General features: G+C 38.6%; 1 protein-coding gene across 1 annotated transcript in view; it reads left to right on the forward strand.

The window, feature by feature from the left end:
• The window catches only part of LOC139730625 (alpha-N-acetylneuraminate alpha-2,8-sialyltransferase ST8SIA3-like), a 58416-nt gene extending 40910 nt beyond the window's left edge, over positions 1-17506 (forward strand). Inside the window, exons 3-9 of the mRNA XM_071641482.1 lie at positions 774-872; positions 2480-2602; positions 3068-3239; positions 4744-4856; positions 5797-5886; positions 8949-9184; positions 16010-17506. Of these exons, the coding sequence (XP_071497583.1) occupies positions 774-872; positions 2480-2602; positions 3068-3239; positions 4744-4856; positions 5797-5886; positions 8949-9184; positions 16010-16341 (1165 nt within the window). The 3' untranslated portion in view covers positions 16342-17506. The remainder of the gene's footprint in view (positions 1-773; positions 873-2479; positions 2603-3067; positions 3240-4743; positions 4857-5796; positions 5887-8948; positions 9185-16009) is intronic.
• The last annotated feature ends 6149 nt before the right edge of the window (positions 17507-23655 follow it).

Below are 23655 nucleotides of genomic sequence, written 5' to 3' on the forward strand. Positions count from 1 at the left end.
TATTGAATGTTTGAAGTTTGTCACATTTTTAGATATTTGTTCGTAACCGTTTTCCAGTAGAATTGTATGTTACGATTTTTTTCCCATCATCATTATTATGGCATTCATTTTCATGTGCATGTTTGTGTAATCCTCTCTTATTTTACTGCGCCTTGAGCACATTAGTTATGTGGAATTGGCGCATTATAAGTACCCTGTATTATTATTGTTATTATTATTATTATTATTATTATTATTATTATTATTATTATTATTATTATATTTGAAGCCCCTTTTCGTGCCCGTCAATTTTCACATAATCATTGTAATTATTGTAATGTTTTATTGAATTATTCAATTTTTATGTTTTTCTTTCTCCTTAGTCACGGGACATTTGAAGCGCTTTGTGCTAATATTACATTGCCATGGTTTATTTTATTTCAACTTTAAGGAAGAGAGGTTTGCGATAGCACCGTATGTACGTACATGTGGCTAGTCTGTTGAAAGAGCCAGTTTCTGTGCCACATAGGCACGAACCTGATGAGACTTTACTGGAGAAGGGGAATGAGTGTACACGTCTTCTTGCATACTTCTCATGTATGTTTTCATCATGATGACAGTAATTTTAGGTTCATGAAACCCATTCACTCTCTGAAAAGTAGCATGACATCTTCCATTTCCTTATTGTCATACTTTTCAGGGTAAACTTCAAACAACTATATCGTGATATCTCCCGTTTTCATGTCGATTAATATTTAATGATTGTGTCCATTTTCCTTTTTCTGTGCTTCCAGGAAACGAGAAATGGCAAAGAGAGAGACAGTACGGAAGAAACTGATGCAGCAATATGATGTAAAGAAGTTTAATGTTAAAGAAAACTCTTCGTCTGATGAGTAAGTTATTTTTTTGTGTTTTTTGTTTCGTTTGGTTCGACAATGATTCTATTGAAAAAAGTAGAATGTACCAGTATAGAATCCATAATTTGTCACCATAATTTGTCATCGGCTCACCTGAGCCGAAGGCTCAAGTGAGCTTTTGCGATCGTTCTACGTCCGGCGTCCATCGTGCGTCGTGCGTCGTGTGTAAACTTTTTACATTTTTACCAAACTTGGTAGGTAGCATCCCAAGGGGGATAGGATCTCAATTTGTTCAAATGTTCACCCTGCCCCTCCTGGGGGTCCCAGGGGCCCAACCCCCAAAGTGTTATCTTTAAAAATCTTCTTCTCTAGAACCAGAAGTGATAGAGCTAAGTTAATACTATGAGTTAGTACATTAATGACAGTAGTTTCGAGTTTCTTCATGGCGAAATCAGGGGTGCCCCTTAGGACTCAGGGGAGGGGGTGGCAGGGGTCCTAATGGGGGCCTAAATTATACATTTTCATCTTCTTCAAAACCCCACATTGCATTTGCACCAAACTTGGCAGTTAGCATCCCTAGGGAGATAGGATCTCAATTAATTCAAATGGGCATCCTGCCCCACTTAGGGGGCTCCCAGGAAGGGGGGGGGGGGGATGCAACCCCCACCCATTAAGGAATCTTTAAAGATTTTCTCTAGAATCAGAAGTGATTGAGCTAAGTTAATACAATGAGCCAGTACATTGATGACTGTTGCTTGAAGTTCGTTCATGGCGGAATCAGGGGTGCCCCCTTGGGAACCGGGGGGGGGGGGAAGATGGGTCAAAATGGGGACTTTAATTGTACATGTTCATATTCTTCTTGAAAACCCTTGATGAATTTTCACCAAACTTGGCAGATAGCATGCCTAGGGGGTTAGAATCTCAGTTCCTTCAACTGGGCACCATGCTCCAATTGACGGGTCCATAGGGCCCCAACACCCCCCCACCCCCCGAAATTAAGGAATATTTATAAACTTTCTCTATAACCAGAAGTGATAAAGCGAAGTTAATACCATGAGTGAGTACACTGAGGACTGTAGTTCCAAGTTTGTTCATTGGAGATCCAGGGGTGCCCCCCCCCCCCCCGGAGTCGGGGGGGGGGGGGGGGGGAGAATCCAAATGCCGGCCTATATTGTACATTTTCGTCTTCTTCTTGAAAACAGCATAATAGATTTTCGCCAAACTTCGCAAGTAGCATTTCTAGGGGGCCCAAACCTCCTAAATTAAGGAATTTTAAATAATCTTCTTCTCTAGAATCAGAAGTGATAGGGCTTTAAGTCTTTTTTTTTTTCAAACTGCATAGTCCATCTTTCTAAGTACAGTGTACTTGGCAGGTATTTTTACCAGTGTGATGGAATATGCAAATGAACACCATGCCCCCAGTTCTCAGAGCTGCCCCCTCCCCTCCCGCCCCAAGTTTTCAATGTTCTCAGGTAAGAGTCTGCAAGAATGCTTGGAAGGTGAACTTGCAATACTCTTGTTTACTCTATTAACCGCTTTTCAAAATAGCAGAAACAAAAATAATTCATACGCAATTTAAATTCAGTCAATTTAGATCTCATTCCCCTACTTCTGTCATGTTCATTATGTTCTGTTTTTGACAGAGTTCATCTTTTTACTAAGAAGTTGTGGCACTTCAAAAGAGCGGAAGCGGAAAAGGTCTTCCTTTACCAGAAAGTTCTGTCTGCAGACTGGACTATGAACAAGAAAAATCTCCGGAGAATGAGGTGGGTGGCAAAATTAAGTATTTTGAACTGTCGTTTTCCGTCGTGTCACTTGCTGCTCGTCATGTACAACAGAGCAAATTAAATGATATTTGTGAAAGAGCAAGATAGTAGACCCAATGGCACATTTTTATGTGGAAATAGTAACAGTACTTGTATAAGCAATGATAGCAGAATAGAATAATAGCAGTAGAAACAGACGCACCACCTTCAGAGGTTAAATAGGATTGGTAGTATCGATATCTTGTAGGATGTGTTTGTGATTATAAGGCAATTTCAGTGAGGAACAGAGAGAGCTAAATGCCCCAATGGTGTGCATTTTAAAGATCATCTTCTACTGATCCAGGAGTATTATATCGAAATTGTATCAAATTTATGAGTGTGAGGATAACAATTTATGTCACAATGCAGCGTATTAAAGAAGCTCTTTAAAGCACTAATTTTCAAGTATTGATTTTCCTTTCTCAGATATGAATTACATAATCATTCTAAGATTGATGTGGCTGATCTCGTGGTCTCCAAGGAGAACAGTGACGTAAATGCGACCCTGGACTACTATATTTTTTCCAAAGCTTTGAAGAAAGATGACAGCTACTATCATTTTCACATGTACGAAAATCTCTTCGAGAAACTGCCTGCGGTGAGTAGGCCCTGTCGGGTAACCGACAGACTTCTAGTGTGTATACTTTACTGTTGTGTTTTTCTTGCCCACAAAAGGGAAGAACAACTTGCAGCTCACTAACTGCATACATTTCAGTTGTCAGATTTCCGCTAGTCTTCAAGGCCAAACTCGTCCGAACGAATTTCACTACCTAATTTTATATATTTCAAAATTGAAGTAGATAATTATGTACCCCTATGTTAACTATAATCATTTCATGATAATGTTGTGCCATGGGAAAAAAATCTTGATGCCTGAGGTTCTTATTGGATATGTTAAACTTTAACTTAATAAGTCATATACGTGGCATTTGAAGCCCTTTAAGAGACCCGCCAACATTTAGCACAATTATTATGTGTTATTCTTTACGAAATTATTGCGGCTTCTTGTGATATGTTTTCTTTCTTAGTTTCTAGTCACAGTACGTCGAATTTGAAGCCCATTGATGTACCTGCAAATTTCCACGAAATTATCGTGATGATTCATTATTGTTTCAAAAGTTGTATCAAATTATTCTCCTTGTAATACTTTTCTATAACACCACTGATTTCCATGATGGTGATAGCAGTGATGGTAATGATAATGGTAATAGAAATCCTATGCATGCTATCGTTGCAAATAATCGATTAACTGTTGATGACAGCAACAAGAAAACATAGTGTTGAAAACAGGCTAATAACATTTCTAGAAAGTTGATACCAGATACAGAGGAAAGTTATGTTTTTGTGGGTTTTTTTTTTTCCAAAGCGTCTTGAAGGTCACGATTATGTTCATAGATGACGTAATTGATGCTAACTTGATTTTCCCCTCCAGAACTAGTAATGTACATGAGCTAGTTCTTGAATTATTACATATACATACAAATATATATATATATATATATATATATATATATATACATACATACATACATATACGTGTGAAAGGTGTGTTATCAGATGTTAAACCTCTGGTTTGTATTTAAAATACAAATATCACTGTTACCCTGAGGAAGATCCGTGCAAGGGTCGAAAATTTGGTTTACAAATAAATGAAGTTGGATTCTAATGCATTATGTCAACTTGTTTGTCTTCATCGTCTTTATAATTATATATGTATATATATGTATATATATATATATATATATACGTAAACAGAAGAATTGGAACAAGTTCACGCGGTTGACTGCCACCGAACTTGTTCCAATACTTCTGTCTAAAGCCCTTCCTTTGAGGATATCGAACACTCTTCATAGTAGGATAGAATCACCAAGTGTGTATACACGTACGTGTACATTTTGCATAGAATCGCAGTGCTCTCAGTTTTTATACTCTGTTAAAGTAACATAATAATAATAATAATAATAATAATAATAATAATAATAGTGGCTACTTGTATAGCGCACAGGTCCACTTTTCAGTGCTCATGGCGCTTAAATGAGCACATTTTATGACATGAATGACTTATATGATTATCTTATTTGTTTTTACCCAAACATGTACAGACATCTCCATTTAGGAATAAACTCTACAGGAGATGTAGTGTTGTCGGAAATAGTGGCGTTCTTTTGAACAGTGACTGCGGCGAGGATATAGACAAATCCGATTTTGTCTTCAGGTGTGTAAGACGATCAACACTCATTCATTATGACGCCATGAATCTCCGTTTGTAAAAATGATAACACGTTTCTCATCCCATAGTGATAGACACACAAAACAATGCAAAGAGTTAAGACGATTCTGAGAAGTCACTTTGATTTCAGTACAACAGCATGGGTTGAATATGACGAGGACGACCGTATTCAGTTGAATGGCATTACCCAGAAACCGTCGGAATTGCACGTTTGGAGAAACAGCTGCATTAAAGCCCTCTTGTATTGAATACCATAGTTGCATGCTTGGTATCGAGATGTGACGGATACGTCTTCAAACAGTAACTCAAAAAGATATTGTTTTGTGTGTAAGTTGTAAATTGATTAATAATTGAGGTAAATAGCAGGTAAATAAAAAGTTATGACCGGTATAGAATGTAGTACGTTGTTTAAAGGCTCGTTCGACAGAAGCACCTTGATAGGATTGACTTGATATCGTCAATCAAGATTTCAGGCAACAAAAGATTGCTTTACGTTTTACGTATGAAAATGAAAAAGGATATTGACATATCGGTGCAAATTCATATATGTCATACACACATCAGTTAATTAAAGAAACGCTTTTGTTGTCATGATATCATGGTTATCATCTGTTCGGTTTGCGCCTTATATTTCACATATTCTTTGTTTACTTTGTTGCCTCGTTTGGATCCCAATTAACTTTCACAACTGGGTAAATTCTTGAATATTCTGTACATTGCTGAAAGTGGTGACAAGGAAAATAAACTGTAGGTTGCTTGAAAAACTGAAACGGAAGATGCAAGAGTGGTCAAAGTTGTGCGTCTGCAGCTACTGCATGATGGTGAGTTACCAACGTATACTTTGAAGTGTTCATGAATGCAACCAGCAGTACTGATCCTGGTACTGATGCCACGCAATTCATTCATTCATTCCATGCATTCACAGGTGTAATATAGCGCCGCTGAAACCGTTTGGGAGAGACGCCGGCCTGAAGAGCAACTTAACAACAATGAATCCGAGTATATTCTATAAAAGGTATGTTCCTATTGAAGTAGTCGTTTGCCTGTGAGAAGTTATATAAATAGCGCTAGGCGTATATTACGCCACGTTAAATCCCTAATTATCCCAAGAACGATGTATATTAGTCTGATTTATGACAACAATAATTTGTGCTATAAATATATAAAGTGCTATAGGACGTATAATGCTCTCTACGGGTTTCACAATTTAACTGCTAAATATTTTTTTTTTTACATAAAAATGAAAAAATACACTATGTAAGTACACAGAAATTACACAACTTCAAGCAGTCCGGGTGCCATATCAGATCCTGACGTTGGTAGCAATCATGTATTGCCCTCTATTCTTACAGCGTCTGATGAACTCAAGAGGGGTAACGCCAGTGGCTCTGCAATCATCCTAATTAAAGTGTGTTAGGCGTTACCGTTCACGTGATCTTTGACCCTTTATCTTCCCTGTAAGGGCTAAATCTTCAAGCTGCTCTTATCAAAACATGTTCAAGAAAACAAATGCCTCTTTTCAGTGCGCTAGTCCCACCCAGCTCTGCTCAGAATTTGTTCATTTGTTATTCTATCTAAGATACGTAATGATTTTTCTTATGAGCCACCTCTCAGCAGCTTGAAGATGATCTTGCATGGTCTTACTGATTGTCCAGCTTCCAGCTCCAAAAAGTAACACTGACCATAATAGTTATGGTACTTCAGGAAACGCAGTGTTGTTGCCAATTTGATACTGTGTGATGCGAGGACCTTTTCTATTTCACCGTAATCTGTTTTTGTTATTGTAATTACACAACCTATACTTCTTTTTATTACGCTTACAGTTAAACTGCAAACAGTTGGGATTTGAGACAGGACACGTTGTAACTGTGCCAGGTCCACGAATATGTTTGCTGAATTCTAATGCAGAATGTAGGGGCGCGTGCAGAAAGGATTTTTTTTTTATATTTCAATTAATGATTGTTGTGTCGAGTCGTTTTGTATTGCACCTGTTTGATTAATTGCCCTATACATCGGCGCAAATAAACATCGATTATTTAGTATTGGAGCTATAGCCATGGTAAATATCCATGGGCGATATATTAGTATTCTGATAGGATTCGAACCTTCGACCTTCTGATTGCTAGACAGGGCTCATATTCACTAGACTACTTATTGACAGAGCTTTCGCCCGATAGCCAGTGATGGCAATAAGGAATATTCGGTCTGAAATCACCAGAGACCCCGAGCTGTCACCTCTTTGTATGTTGCCAATGTCAGTCTCTAGCTGTTTGTCTGCTCATTGAATGAAAGCTTAATATATTTAGACTTGCTTTGAACTTACAGTGCAATTCCACATCGCATTCAAGTTGAATTTTATGAACAGAGAAAAATCAAACAGAATGAGCGAAGGTTCATCAATATCACACGACATACCAGAAAACTGGTATGAAGTTTGTAAATTTCCATGTTTTAAGCAGTCAGTAATAACTTACATTCAAATAGGAGGAGATGATGATGTCATACACTCTTAAAACATCCGAGTCAGAACTGACCCGGAACTGGTCCGTTGGGGTCATACACCGTTCCGGGTCAAAAATGACTTGGAATTTGGTTATGAAGACCCCGAATTGGGTCACCCTGACCCAATTCATGACTCTGAATGGGTCATATGTGACCCCATTCCTTGTCATTTCTGACCCGGAACGGTGTATGACCCCAACGGACCCAGTTCCGGGTCAGTTCTGACTCGGATGTTTATTTACTAACCCTATTCTAACTGGGCTATTTGAGACCAAGTTTTTACGGGGGGGGGGGGTCAATTTGACCCCCCCCTTCAGATCTCGGCCACCGATCGCGCGATAGCCGCGAAATTTTGCCTAAAGATACAGCTGGATGTCAACTACAAGATTACATGGTCATACAATAGAAAAATATTTCCTTTCTATTTTCAACAAATTAATTATGCAAATTTGTGCATGAAATTATATTTTCACCTATAACTCCATCAAAAAGACTGAAGGTTTGCTAAATGTTTGTGTCAGAATTCCTCAAGACATATCAAACAATTTTCATGTAAAAAAAGCGCAATCAACATCAATTTCTTTTGTTTTTTATTGTTTTGTTAATTTCTTATGTATTTTATTGTTTTTGCGACCTTTTGTTTTCTATTGTTTTTTTGCCAAAATTTGTTGCAGGCACTTTTTCAGGCTTATCTATACTAGAATTGATTAATTTCAATGGTTAAAAGTTGAAATAATCTAATTCATATCAATTTAACCTAAGAACACAAGTTGCATTGGATTTGCAGACGATATCATGAGTTTGAGCTGTTTTTGGGTTGATATGCATATGCAAAACATTACGTAACTTCAGAACGGTGTACCCGGACGTCGCAAATTTGGTCTCAAAATTTGCGGGAGACTTCAATGAAAAAAGTCGTGAAAACGACGCGGCAAAATCTTTGCGCGTTGCGGAATCGTGGCGCGAAACGTCGAGGGGGGGGGGGTCAATTTGACCCCCCCCCCCCCAGTTAGAATAGGGTTAAGAGTGTATCTCAGTTTACCTTTGGGAGCAGTGATTTGAAAAAAAAAAATAAGATACCACATTTGATGCATATGTGTAGGTTTATTGTGTCACAAAACATCCCACCATGTAAAGTTTTCGCAGTAAAGCCTAAAATATAAGGAGGTATCAGCATTTTTCTTAATAAACCATAACTGTAGACGGTTTTAGTGTGGAAACATTTTATCATAACTATTGTTCACATTTTGTGTATTTAATAATACCTAACATCAATGATATGGATTCAAATTTTTACAGTGGTTGTTTCTATCCCTAACTCACATTTTAGAACTATTCTAAAGCGCTAATGCTGGGTTTTTGTTTCATTTGCAAATGGTAGATTATGCCTTTAAGTTTTTGCTGCATTTCCTTGTTTGACATGAATTTGTATAGATGTGTCTTTTGAAAATTCTTATATTTTGATAACTCAGCAACGATGAATTTCTTGTGAAAAACAGTTTGAGGTGCTAACTCATCAAACAAGAACACGATGATGAAGTAAAAGTCATGTTATTTTCTTACCTTTCTCACCAGATTCAGTGAACTGAAAAGTGACGAAGATATTCACCAATTCCTGAGGAACGTCTCAGAGTTTTCCGGTTACTTGTGGCTTCCATGCTTCAGCGCAAGCCACATGAACGAAATCTGCATTAAAGCCTACAACAACTTCAATATTTCGAGGCCCAAGATCGTGCTTGCGAATCCTAATCACTTCGTGAAAATTTGGAAGTTTTGGATGGCAAGAAATCACACCAAACTGATTTCATCAGGTAACGTAACATCGGCATACTCTGCCTACTAATGACTAACACAATTTCCCAGCCTGTGAGAATGTGAAGTTTGAACCCTAAAATGGTGGGCGATGACATGCGCGGATGGGCCTATATTAAAGGAAACCCAAACCCAAAGAGAAATGTGGCTTGAGTGAAAGCAGCAACATTAGTAGAACACATCAGTGAAAGTTTGAGGAAAATCGGAAAATCGATACACAAGTTATGAATATTTAAAGTTTTGGTGTTGGAACCGCTGGATGAGGAGACTACGAGAGGTTATGATGTCATGTGTGGACAACAATATAAAGAAAATATGAAGGGATTTCCACAAAATTCACTTTTCTAGCATAATGAAAGAGCACTTGATTAATTGCTTTCAGAAAGCAGGGGGGATTGCTATCCTTACCATATGTCAGTATCAAGTTGATGGAATGTGTAAATTTCATGAAAAATGATTTTTTTTTTTGTGGTGTCATGGAAAAATCGAGATTCTGCTTATATTCACCGAGGAGAGATTTTTTAAGTTGCCATGATAATATTCGTTAGATCTATTTATCTTTCTTTTGTTTTACGCATTTTTGTAATCATGCCCTTTTTGATAAGTAAAGACAAAGGATATGTTGACATATATACCTGGTCCATGGTCCTATTCTGGACACATGGCAGGTAATGACACACTTACATACAATGAACAAATAACAATTTAGATATATTTACAACAGATTTGTGAGGCTGACATCAATCACGAAAAATTGATTAATCACCGTACATTTCCCCACGCAGTACACATACACTGTATTACATTTCTGATTGCTGAAGTGTTAATCAACTGTACTAATTTAATATTTTCGTGGATACTTATTACATAATTTTGAGTGTTTAAGTGTCAATAACCAATGACTCATTTCGTTATTTTGTCCAGGATGCTTCGTCACATTTTCTAACTGATCAAATGATAGTCGAATAAAGCATTATGTTATTTGTCCGGCATACATGCATTTCCAAGTGTTGCGTGTCAATCCAATTTTACTAATGTATTTATTTTTTAATATAAGTGCCATATGTCATTCCAGTAAATCATTACATTTATCCAATTAACCCTATTCCAACCCGGGGGGGGGGGGGGGGAGTCAAATTGACCCCCCCCCCGTCGACATTTCGCGCCACGATTCCGAAACGCGCAAAGATTTTGCCGCGTCGTTTCATGACTTTTTTCATTGAAGTCTCCCGCGTATTTTGAGACCAAATTTGCGACGTCCGGGTACACCGTTCTGAAGTTACATAATGTTTTGCATATGCATGTCAACCCGAAAACGGCTCAAATTCATGATATCGCGTGCATATCCAATGCAAATTGTATTTTTTTGTTAAATTGATATAAATTAGATTATTTCAACTTTTAACCATTGAAATTAATCAATTCTAATGTAGATAAGCTTGAAAAAGTGCCTGCAACAAATATTGGCCAAAAAAATAGAAAACAAAAGGTCGAAAAAACAATGAAATACATAAGAAATTAACAAAACCATAAAAAACAAAAGAAATTGATTTTGATTGTGCTACTTTTTTACAAGAAAACTGTTCGATGTGTCTTGAGAAAGTCTGACTCAAGAATTTAGCAATCCTTCAGTCTTTTTAATGGAGTTATAGGTGAAAACATGATTTCATGCATAAATTTGCATAATTAATTTACTAAAAATAGAAAACCAATATTTTTCTATTGTATGACCATGCAGTCTTGTAGTTGACATCCGTCTCTATCTTCAGGCAAAATTTTGCGGCGATCACGCGATCGGCGGCCGAGATCTGAAGGTGGGGGGGGGGGGTCAATTTGACCCCCCCCCCCCCCCGTAACAACTTGGTCTCAAATAGTTAGAAATGGGTTAATGTAATAATTCTACATAATTATTACATATTACTGTAAGTGTTAGTGAAAGTGTCTTTCATGCGTTTTACATTTCTAAGTGATTAACGCCCCCCTCCCCCATTCTGTTCTCTTCTTGCATGGAATATGGTGAATGATGAAACTATTGCATATCTACTAATGTCTTGATAGAATGCATTTAAAGAGAATGTAACGATAATGAACTTTCACTTTCGGTTAACCTCCATGTGAGTGTATTCTGTGCATTGTGGGATCATAACTGATACATGTATTGTTAATTTGTACTGCAGAAGAAATTGGATGGGGTGGAGGAAAGGCTAGAATGGGAAGGATAGATGTGTTACCAAAGCTGCCATGGTATCTCGAGACATTGCTACCATAAATACGCAGTGTAGGGTGCATGGTACTAGTAGTTGATAAACTGTCTCCTCATACGGGTATTACTCCGCCAAGTCACTCATGTAAACAGCAGGGGGGAGGGGGGGGGATTGAATCAACCGCCTCGACATTTTCCACAACCATTCCGCCGCACAAAATTGTTTAAAGTCTCGCACATCCTATGACACCATTTTTGCGAAAATTTGGCACCCAATGACAACGCTACACGACCTTTCGCACATGCTCGTCAGACCGAAAATGACTAAAAAATGTGATTTTGTGCACAAAGTCAATGCAAGTGGAGTTTTCTCACCTTATTGAAAAAGATATGATTATTTTCATTTCGGGGGCGGGGGGGGGGGAATCAATTCATTTTAGCAAAATTATACTTGATAAAGGTTCTGTGATCAATTTTGCGGAAAAAATAACAAAAACAGAAGGTAGAAAACAAAACAAAAAACAGAGAAACACATAAGAAATCCATTAAATAATGAAATACATAAGAAATTAATTTTAATACCAGATCTTTTTTTCAAGCACATTGTTAAGAAATCACAACGAATATTCACACCAAAAATTAGGATTCTAGGAGGTTTATTTTCTGATTAATAGAGAAAAATGTTTGATTTCACACATATATTGGCATTTGGAATTAGTATAAAAATGTTAAAGATGAAAATTTCAATTTTTTTTTTTTTTTTTTAGTCTGGTAGATTATGCCACAGAAAACGTATATGCCAATTTTCGTGGCGATTGGGCAATCGAAGGCTGAAATCTTGGGGGGGGGGGGGGAAGGGGGATGATTCAACATCCCCCCCCCCCCCCCAACAGAACAGCAAATACGCAACTTCGGTATAAAAAGATGCGTAAGACTTTAAATATACATTATCGCAAAAATAAGTTATCGCACAATTTCCGGAGGGGAGGGGGGCATAATGCCCCCAGTCTTTTTAGGGTTAAACCTATATATGTATAACTAGGCTCCCAGGCCCTCCTCCAGATCTCAGCCGTCGACTGCGCGATCGCAGCGAAAATCGGCACACACATTGCCTGTGACGTAATCTAAGGGCGGACGTCCACTTGGGCGCGGACAAGCCCCGGAAGGGTTGCGGAAGCAAATTTTGTTATTTCGGCATCCTGTCCGCGACAGACGCGGAATAACTTTATGAATCGGCTTGTCCTGGGACATTCCTAGGACTGTCCGCGGACTGTCCGCGGACTGTCCGCGGACTGACTGCGGACATTCCTAGGAATCACTCCGGAAGAGCGCGAAATACCTCGGAATATGCTAATCGTAGCCGGGCAGCGCGGAAACATCTAGGATTACACCAGGAATGAACGCGGACAATCAGGATGCCTTCCGGACAACACAAGTTAGGCATGCGGACAAACTGCGGACAATACCAGGAAAATGGAAAGGTATAAATTTGGCGCTGACTTTGACTTTTCCTCATTTGACTGCTAGCCGTCATCGATGCTCCTTGTTGTGCTTCCGCAGTAGTGGCTGATATTATATTAATTATTTGGTCAATATTATTTGATAAATGTGACCACCAAAAGTCGAAGAATAGGATTGTCTGCATGTCTGCTGACAACTCATTTTTTTTTTTATTTGTCTCATCTGGGAGAACAATTTTTTCTCTGCCTACAGTCACATGGATGATATTCGCAAACTTTTTGAACCATATATATATATATATATATATATATATATATAATATACATGAAAAATGTAAATGTATATACATATATATATGTATATATAATCATGTTGATAAGGTAGTCCACGTGTGGGAAAGATAAAAAGATAAGTAACAAAACTGCAACAAAGTTCATGCTGTATTCACCAACGATTTATTTCTTCACAAGAAATAAACCGTTGGTGAATACAACATGAACTTTGTAAAGTTCATGGTGTATTCACCAACGGTTTATTTCTTCACAAGAAATAAACTGTTGTAGAATACAGCATGATATTTGTTGCAGTTTTGTTACTTATATATATATATATATATATATATATATATATATATATATATATTCTTTATTCCCTTTTTTAGACCTGTGCTTTATCCATCGTGAAGTAGACATGTTTTGTCTGACACTTCTGTAGAGCATGCCAAAATGATCCTAATCATTGAATTTGTTTTTCTCTCTCTGATTTTTACCCTTGTGCATCTCTAACCCTTTCTTATTTTGATCACTTTTGAACATTTTCAAGTCCGAGAATTTTTTTTTTCATGCTTGGAGCTTACTAACCTATTGTCAATGAAGTGTAAAAATGGGGAAATATTTTCAACCTATACTTTAATTTACTTTTTTTTTTTTTTGGGGGGGGGGTTCAGCTGGGCTGTCAAATTGGACAATCGAGTTTATTTGCAATTAAAACAAAAAGAGAAGAAAAAATTATAAGGTAATAACAACTACGAAAATCATTCAGGTAAAGAATATTTCTGAAATGATTTGTGATGCTTAATGTGTACTTAAATATATACACTCAGCAAAAAAACAAAACAAAAGAAAGACAAATTTAATTTAATTTTTCGAGTTCATGATTTATTGCTTTTTCTCTCATTTCACTTGAATTTTGAAGTGACAGAAAATTCTTCATTTTCCTCCATCATCTTTAGCTTTCATTGTTATTTTGGGCTTCAAAGATATTACATTGTAATGAGACCACAGGTATATCTTTGCAATTGAATTCATGCTTTTTAGTGTGATGAATTTGTCTTTTGTTCTAATATGTTGTATCATTAGAAAGCATTTACGTGTGAATAACAACTTGTTCATGTTTATATAATACATTAACATTTAGCCAAAAATTCTATGCTTTTTTTTCTGAGTGTACTTCCACCTACTTTTGTGATTTTTCAGCTGGGCTGTCACATAGGACAACCTAGTTTGTTTGCAAATAAAATACGAAAACAACATAAAGGAAAATGTACTATAGTAAGTAATAGGAACCAGGAAAGTCACTCAGATGAAAAATGATTTCTGAAAAGATCAAATCAAAACAAACTTACTAGGAAGTTAGGGGGCTGATTTCACTTCTTTCTGGTTGCTTTTGGCACAGTCTCTACTACCTTCTTCTTTGTCTTCTGGGACCGGAAATTCCTTAGATTTACCTGTTCTTCATCACTAGACGAAAGGTGTGCCTGTGATGGGGATATTTGCATGGGGGCCTCGCCTCCCTTCTTGCTCATTTTGCGTTTCATTGGCATGACGCTCGCGGAAAGTGTCGACATTTTCGTGTCTAGATCACAAAATTTCCGCATCGGTTCCGGACACTTGCATATATAGATCCGCATCGGCTCCGCGCTGTCCTAAAACATTCCTGATGTCTTCCGCTTTCATTCGGGAAGCTTCCCCACACCGCGGGATTCTTTCCGGAGCGTATGCGGAAGGAGCGGAAGGGTTCCGGACAAGCGGGACATCCTCAGGACATCGTCAGGACAAGTCGCCGAAGGTGTCAGGAAGTTCATTTCCGCGTCCAAATTTTGGTCTCGATCAAAATTTGGACGCGGAAATTTTTCTCTCTCCCGAAGGTGCGGAAACGCCCGGACATGTTTAGGACAGTGAGCGGACACGTTCAGGAACGTGCGGACAGGTTCCCGAAGGAGTGCGGAATACCAAATTTGCATTCCGGGGCTTGTCCGCGTCTTGTCCGCGCCCTAGTGGACGCCTGGTCTAAACAAATATAAAGTTGATTTTTTTTAAATTATCATTTGTGCTAAATTATGCTAATTAGCATAATGTGTCCTCGTGAAATCCAACTATTTGCTATAAATCACTAAATAAATCTCCAAACCAGTACATTTTTTTTTGTGTGTGTTCATATTCTTTCTATTGTCCTTAGCAAAAGTAAGTTGAAAAAAGTTGTGCCATCAAAACAAAAATACCTATTTTTTTTTTACTGTTTTTTAAAATTTCTTATGTATTGCTCTGTTTTTCGACTCTTTGTTTTTCATCGTTCTTTCAATGAAATTTGTCCGCGACAATGTTACAAGCACGAAGATATGTTATTAATTGATTTTGATCAATTAAACCGAACAAAAAAATAATGCTTTTATGAAATTGGACTGTAACGCAATTTGCATTGAAATTGTTCAAGAATTCACGTTTTTGAGCTTTTTTTCGGTCTGACATGCATGTACATAATAGATTTATGCGTAACTTTGGAACCGCGTGCCTGGGCGTCGCAAATTTAGTGTCAAAAGATGCGGGAGACTCAAAAGAAAAAAGTAATGAAACATCGCGGCGATAGCTTTTTGCGATGGCGACATATCGCGCGGAATGTCGAGGTTGTGATAAAGTGGGCTACTAGTCTGTGCTCCCAAGTGGATTGGAAGGGAAAGCTAGGCCAATTATACGGTGGACGATAGGTCTTGATTTTCATAGAGTTCATTTAGTTACATGTTGCCCCTTCTCATCCATATTGTTACCCTCTCTCATTCTGTGTCTAAGTAGCTGTATTACTTCGGTGTTTTCTGTTTCCTTTTGCCTGTGTATATAATGTGTGCACCACTTATTGCCTGTCTCTTTGGTGTCTTTTTTCTTAGGTTTCTACATTACCCATGTGGCAATGCAGCTTTGCCAAGAGGTACATCTGTACGGCTTCTGGCCGTTTCCTGTTAGCGTTAGTCGGGATAAACTGAAGGAGCTACCCTGCCACTACTTTAACGATGAACCCTTCACCAAGTCACATAACATGGACGACGAGTTTCGGCTTTTGTTGCAGATGCACGAACACGGGCTACTTCGCATGCACACCGGGCAGTGTACCGCGTCGGATGAACAGTTACATGAAAAAGAAGATACTAGCCAGAATGCAAACCACTTTGGTCATGTTCCGCAGACGGGTGGTCGTGGGGTGGAGGAAGGAAGCAGGTGATAAGCGGCTATAGTGACTTGTGTGTGTAACTATTATGCAATGAGCTACAAGACAAGAACAAATCTTATGACTGACTGCATTATCTTTGAGTTGCTGTCAATAATCGACAGGAAATGTTGAGAAGTCTGTGAAGAAAGGGAGATAATATGTATATTTGATATGTATATATCCTTGCCATCCTGCTAGTTTCATTATTGTATGCCGGGAACGTGTACTCGAGGATACTTTCAATTGGGCCGTGTTACGTTGCCGCCGCAGCATCATATTTGTGCGCACGATACTGGTCACGCTGTAGGCGGATTTTAATCAAATTTATTATGTAAAAATCTAACTTTTGGTGATAATGTCCTTGCTTGTTCCTTCTCTATAGACAAAATTATTTTAGAGAGAATGTTTGTGTACGCTATACCAGCCACACGTGCTGCCTCCAGTTTTCCACATTTTAGGGTCAAAAGTAATATTTCTGTTGGTATCTTGTTTGCAGCCCATGGCTGCGTTTCTCGACGGATTTTGTTCAAATTTGATGTGGAAGTGTATTACCTAAAAATGTAGAAGTCTGTAACTTTTGGTAGTTGCACCTTCGGTTGTACACACAAAATGGTTGATCTTGAGTGTTTCCTCGTCTGCATTCTCCTGACCACATTTCTCATCGGATTTTGTTCAAGTTCCGTACAGAGGTATTTCACTGTCATATCTTGACCTATAATTAGTTTGGTTTTGCTCCTGTCAATGTTCTACCTTTTATTGGGTCAAAGACCACCACCATGTTCTGTCCGCTCTACCCTCCATATTTCTTGATGAATATTTAGCTCACCTGAGCCGAAGGTGACGTGGTAGTTACCACTTCTAGAGGAATAGAATCTCAATTTGTTCGATGGGCACCATGCCCCCTCCCTTGGGGGTCTCCGAGGGGGGCCTAAACCCGCCAAAATTAAGGAATCTCTAAAAATTTTCTTCTCTAGAACCAGAAGTGATAGAGCTAAGTTAATGTTATGAACAAGTACAATGATAATTGTAGTTGCAAGTTTGTTCATGGTGGATCCAGGGGTGCTCCCCGTGAGGTCCTGTGACGGGTGCCAATTGGGGCTGAAATTGTACATTTTCATCTTCTTCTTTAGAACGCATGGTCAAATTTTCACCAAACTTGGCAGGTATTATCATTGCTTCCCACCTGATGGTCCCCTGGAGTGCCAATGTCCCCATCGGGGGGGGGGGGGAAGATGGGGATGGGCTGAGAGTTCAAGGTGGGGCCCAACTTTCACGTTTTCATCTACATGTAAAAAAGGCGTGGTCAGATTTTCACAAACATGACGGGTGCTATTGCTGGAGTGTAGAAAATATATTTGTACACATCAGCACAATTCTTCGCTTGGGGGTCCCCCGGGGGGGGGGGGGGGGGGATGCAAAGCCTTCATATTGAAGAATATACGAATCTTTTTATCTGGAACAAGAAGAGATAAGCTAGTTAGCGCCATTAGTAAGTAGATTGGTGACTGTAGTTTCTAGTTTGTTGATGTCAGATCCAGAGGTGGGCTATGAAGGGAAGGGCGGGGGGGGGGGGGGGGGGAGGGGGAGTTAAGTTAGGACCCTGTTTTTCTCATTTTCTTCTTCTTGAAAAGACATGGTCAGATTTTCACAAACTTGAATGATATTTTCCCTAGAGTATAGAAAATATATTTGTACAAATGGGTACAGTTCTTCACTTTGGGTCCCCCAGGGAACAATGCCCCATGAGAAGGGTTGGGGGTTGAGGTGGGGAGTAAGAGACAAAGCCCCCCAATCAAGGATCTTCTGTTTAAGAACCAGAAGGGATATGTAAATTAGTGCTATGAGTAAGTACATTGGTTACTGCTGTTTTACGTCTTTTTTTTTAATGCCAGTTCCATTCCAGAGGTGCTGGGGGGGGGGGGGGGGGGGGTTGACCGATTTGTTTCTTCTTCACACATAGTCAATTTCTTTCACCAAATTTGGCACGCGTTATTACAAGGGTGATAATACATACTTAGTACAAGGACCCGAGAACCTTCTACATGTATTTGAAATTCTTCCCCCCCCCCCGCCCAAAAAAAAAAAGAATCTTGTTTATTACCAGAAATGCTCTCAGTAAATTAGCGAATGTACATTCAAGGTTATTCAAGCGAGATCTAGGGGTTAGGCAGGGACCGAATAGGGGTCAGTTTTTACTTTTTTTTAAATTGTATAGTCAAATTTTGTAAACACAGTGTACTTGGCGGTTTTTTCAATAATGTCATTGGGGGCACTGTGGCATAGTGGATAAGACTCCCGACTCCCGCTCGGAGGACCCGAGTTCGAATCCCGCCCAGTGCTTACGTCCTTGGACAAGATGTTTTTACCCACTGTGTCCCTCTCGACCCAGGTGTATAAATGGGTACCTGGCAACGCTAGGGTAATAATAATAGCAGGGCCCTCTGGTAGAGCAGTGGCAACACTGAAGAGGCTACCCTGGGTAAATAAGACCTTATTATCATTATTATTATTATTATTATTATTAATATGCACATAGCCGTCATGCCCAATGAATGCCCTTAAAGCTGCCCCCGCCTCAAGTTTGCAATGTTCTCAGATAAAAGTCAGCAAGAATGCGGGGAAGGGGAACTAGCGATACTTTGGTGAGCGCGAGACTCTCTGGGTCTCTTGTTAAAACTCATATGGACCTGCATCATCATTGTTTTGGGTAATACGTTGCTCCCAGCGCTCCGCGTTTTATACTGTCAATGGTCATATGTTATTGGCACGCCATACAGGTGGCATTTTATGACGGATATCGTAGCTGAAATTTTGTACTCCGGTTTATGGTGGTCAAATCAGCGAGGCTCCCTACTGGCAACACTTTTTGACTGTTTTGCTTTTTTTTCCCTTTCGTATGCAGGCCATCATGGAATACTCTTAACACGTATTGTGAAACGACTGGGGGGGGGGGGGGGTACAGCTATATTGAGTGGCAAGCAGATTTTGACCCTATAACAGCAACATATTATTATGTTGACGGAACGAACTGAAGAAAAGAGAAGAACGATGAGGACAATTTGCTGAAAATGGTTACACTAGGTTTTTCATTTCAAATATAGCCTCGTAGACGTTCACCTGTAAGTCTCAACGCCGTTATAACCTTTATGGTCCACATGACTGTCCAGTTATTGAGAGCAAGTGAACAAGTATGACTACCATACATTTCACGAACTGTGCCAAAGATTTTGGGCAATTAGATTTATCAAGCCTACGTATAGGTGTATCGTAATAATCCATGTTTTTGGTATCAATGATATCTTTGATTCTGAGAGGAACAGCTTTAATTGTCAATCGTTACACTAAGAAGCACTTGAAAGAAGCTGGTACTTCATATTCATGTTTTACATTCAAACGTAGTCTGCCCTTCTATTGTTACTGACAAGCCCTGCCTGTGACTTACTTTCAGAGTGAGCGATTTTTTAGATAAAATAGCCATCTACAAAAATCTTCTTTGCAGTGTATTGTGCACATTTTTTTTCAGGTAAAGGACACAGTGCTTATTCTATATTGTTATAATTAACTGTTTAACATTTGCTGAATGACTGTTTGCTTGTGACTATTTATTGCTTGATGAAGTATTGATGAAGTAATGTTGACTTTTGTTAATGTAAACCAATATGTATTTTATTGCATGATGATTTGTAGCAATTCCTTTCCTGCCAGGAAGTGGTTTCTACATGACGAATGTCTCTCATTCTGATAGGAACTCTCAGGTAAGGAGCCACCATATGTCATCGTGCGTTATATTACATAGTTTTCAACTCCTTTTTGCAGGCAAATCTGGTACATTTTAATACATTCTGGAGACATGTATAAACTTGTGGAAAAAGTTCAAACGAGAAAAAATGGGAATTACCCTTTCCTTCTCTACTCTCTAATAACATTTGCACAGTATGTATGAATGGAAATGTATATTACTCTGGTGCTATGCTTAACGATACAATTTTAACACGCCCGTAATTATTGTGAAATGTAGTCTAGAAGAATTCTATTACTTTTATGGGATCCAGAACTGACACCTCAACACAACATTATTATTTAAGTACACATGATTTAGATTTAAGGGATTTTTAGTATGAAGGGGTATAATGTCTTCTCTATAAATGCCACAAAATAATGATTTGGAAAGACAAAGTCAGTACTTTTATCATTTGTGTTCACTACGTAGATCAAACGACCAGGTAAACGAAAAATTCTTCATAGTGCACCTTGCAGTGACACAATTATGAATTTCTTGTCTTGAATTCGTTTTAGAATTATAATCGCTATTATTTCATTTTTTTTTTGTTACAATTTGTGCCTACATGATGTAAGTACCATTTCTCCAATACACAAGAAGTCGTTCTGTTTTGATGTGGATGGAGTTGAAGAATTGTTCATTGAACAAATATCAACGGTAAAAGTTCATTTATGCTTTTACAGAAGGTAAATAAAAAACAAAGGGGAAATACATATAAGGAAAATAGGTATCGATTCGCACCACTCCTACTCTGAGCTGCATGCATCGTATTTCGAATCTAAGAGTGTAAATGTATTAAGGCCTCAAACATACAAAGAGAAAATCACATAACCTGCAAAGATACTCATCCATCACGTTGGACTTAAGTGTGCAGGGGATCGTGCTGAAGGACATTGTGGATAGTATCTGGAATTGACCTGAATTGTCAAATAGTTGATGCAATGCCGGTGCTAATTCATTCTTCATTGAAGTCTCGATGTATGTTTGTAATAACGATGATTAAAAAAATATATATATACGAAAGGCATGAAACTCGTAACGGGTGCCTTTTGCAATAGACATACATGTCGATACATGTCGAATTTTGATGTATGTTGTCCCTAACGTTTCATCAGCAAAGCAAGCTTATGACACAGTTTTTGATATCATTGCAAAAGTTCTTTATTACATTGAGCATGTTGAGTTAATGTTTGAGCAACTCATGACTTTCCGCAAGAAAATGAGTATAGTTGCCGTCCGTAAATGAATTGTGATGCCGTAATATAAGTAAGATTGGACCGATAGCAGTAGTTTAATGCTGTTGTTTAAAGCCAGGGAAAGCGATGTTAACACAGAAGCAGACTCGGAGTGGCACCAAAATGACACCTGACCTAGAACACCAGGTTAGTAATAAGATGTTGTTTGCAATTCACACTCAAGGCATCTTCGCCTTGCCTTATACTGTCCCTTATGTGTGTGTTTGGCCTTGACAAGCATCTCGAGTTGTGCGTTGGTAATTACTCTTATCACTATTTTATGTCAACACAAACTAGTTTTCTTCCAGACAACCAGATTGTTTGCTTGTTTGTTTGTTATAATTATTCAGTAAGTTTAAAAACCATCCGCCATGCATTTTCTTCTAATTAAAAAAAGAAGAAGAATAATTTACAGATAAAAGCAAGTCAATCATTGACATTTTAATAGAATAATTGATATCATTGTTGATACATATATGCATATGAATATGTATATATTTATCTATCAATTAAATTACACTTTTGGCCACTGGAATGAAATGAAATATTTCAGACTTAATTAAACAGCTTCTTTTAGTATTTTACTATCTCCGTGTAAACAAAAGGGTAGTTGAGTGCTTACACAATGTTTTCCCATTACACAAGTGATATAAAATTGAAAAATGTGTTTTACGTAATAATTTCTATCGTCCGAGTCTATAAAAGCCATTGCATGTACGAAATTCTGTCCATTTCCCTGATTCAACACTGTGTGTAATGAGGCTCCTTTTTTCCGAGCTCTATGAACCGTTTGCAATGAAAATCGGTAGGAGAGACGCTCCCTGAGCTATGCCTGATTCAGCGTAACCTGTATTTCGCGAGAGTGGTTTTGCACTGTGGTAGGACAGCTACAAACAGAATGATATCGAGGACGTCCTCGGGACATCTAAGAGTAGAGTCTGTAAGATCTTGAAACGTCAACATGAGGCATGGAAAGTGCGGTCACGAAATGCTCCAGGACATCCAATTCCTAAGGCTAAACTTTAACAACGAGACTCGATGGTCGCCAACCGTTGAATCTGTGCAAAAGAAGCCGGAAAATGGTGACGAATCATCTTCGTCGATTGTGGATGAGACATCATGGGATCAACTTTTTCCGGTCAACCGTAAATCTGAGATTGCTCCAACATGGTTATCGATTACACCGGTCCACTATAGGTATGTCCACGTCTGGCTGTTCGCCACAGAGTTGCTCGTCTTCGCTGGGCCAGGGAGCACAAAATGCTTCCTCCTGAACACTAGCGACATGTTGTCTTCACGGACGAGAGCCGCTACATCCTTGCCCGAACATATGGGAGACAATGAGTTCGTCGATTACCCGGTGAGAAACTTCGTGATGACTGCATCAACAAGACGACTCAAGGCGGTTGAGTCTCAGTGATGTCATGGGCCGACATCTATTACAACGAAAAAAAAAAAAAAAAACCGCCCCTTGTGGTTCCGGAAAGAAACGCCAACGCCGTCATGTACAAAATATCTTGGAGTTTCACTACCTACAAGAGTACAGAGACAATTTCTGACTGCAGGACGACAACATTTGACCACACAAGGCCGCTGCTGTAAGGGAATTCCTTGAGGCAGAGCTCGTGGAGCAGTTACAATGGCAATCCTGCTGTGCAGGATTTAGCAGATGTTTTTGAGGGAAGAATGGGATGCTATACTTATTGTTGTTGTCAACATGCTAGTGGACATCATGCCACGAAGTCTGCACTCCTGGTACTTACCAGGAGTGGACATACCCGCTATTAATGACTATCAGAGTAACATCAATGACTCTACTTTGATGCAAACTGAGCAATGAAATCTCCTCAAATCTAAAGAAATTGACGAAGATTAAAGACAAATTGTGATGACCCTGAATTTACTGTCAATTGTTGCCTTTGTCGTGTTATGCTCAAAACACCAACCAATTTCGGATCATAATAACTGCAAATCAATGTGAAATGTGAGTAAGGACAAAATAATGACATAACGTGTTTGCATGAACCATAAACGCTTGTGAATGAACGTTATAATTTGAATATTTGTCCAAAAGTGTAGTTATTCAGTGTGGGAGGCTTTTACTTGTATCATACCGAGGAGGCTAAACAGAGTGCGACGAAATGATTGCCAGACAGGACCTCGCAGGTTTGAACTCCCAGACTCTAGTAATTCTATAGTAGTAGTAATTGTCGTCAGTGGCGTTATCTGTCAAGTTGGTATATGTGTATATGTATATATATATATATATATATATATATATATATATATAGAGAGAGAGAGAGAGAGAGA

Source organism: Diadema antillarum, unplaced genomic scaffold (genome assembly GCF_040938485.1).
Source record: "Diadema antillarum isolate AM-2024a unplaced genomic scaffold, OU_Dant_1.0 seq00000323_RagTag, whole genome shotgun sequence".
In the NCBI taxonomy this organism is placed as follows: Eukaryota; Metazoa; Echinodermata; class Echinoidea; order Diadematoida; family Diadematidae; genus Diadema; species Diadema antillarum.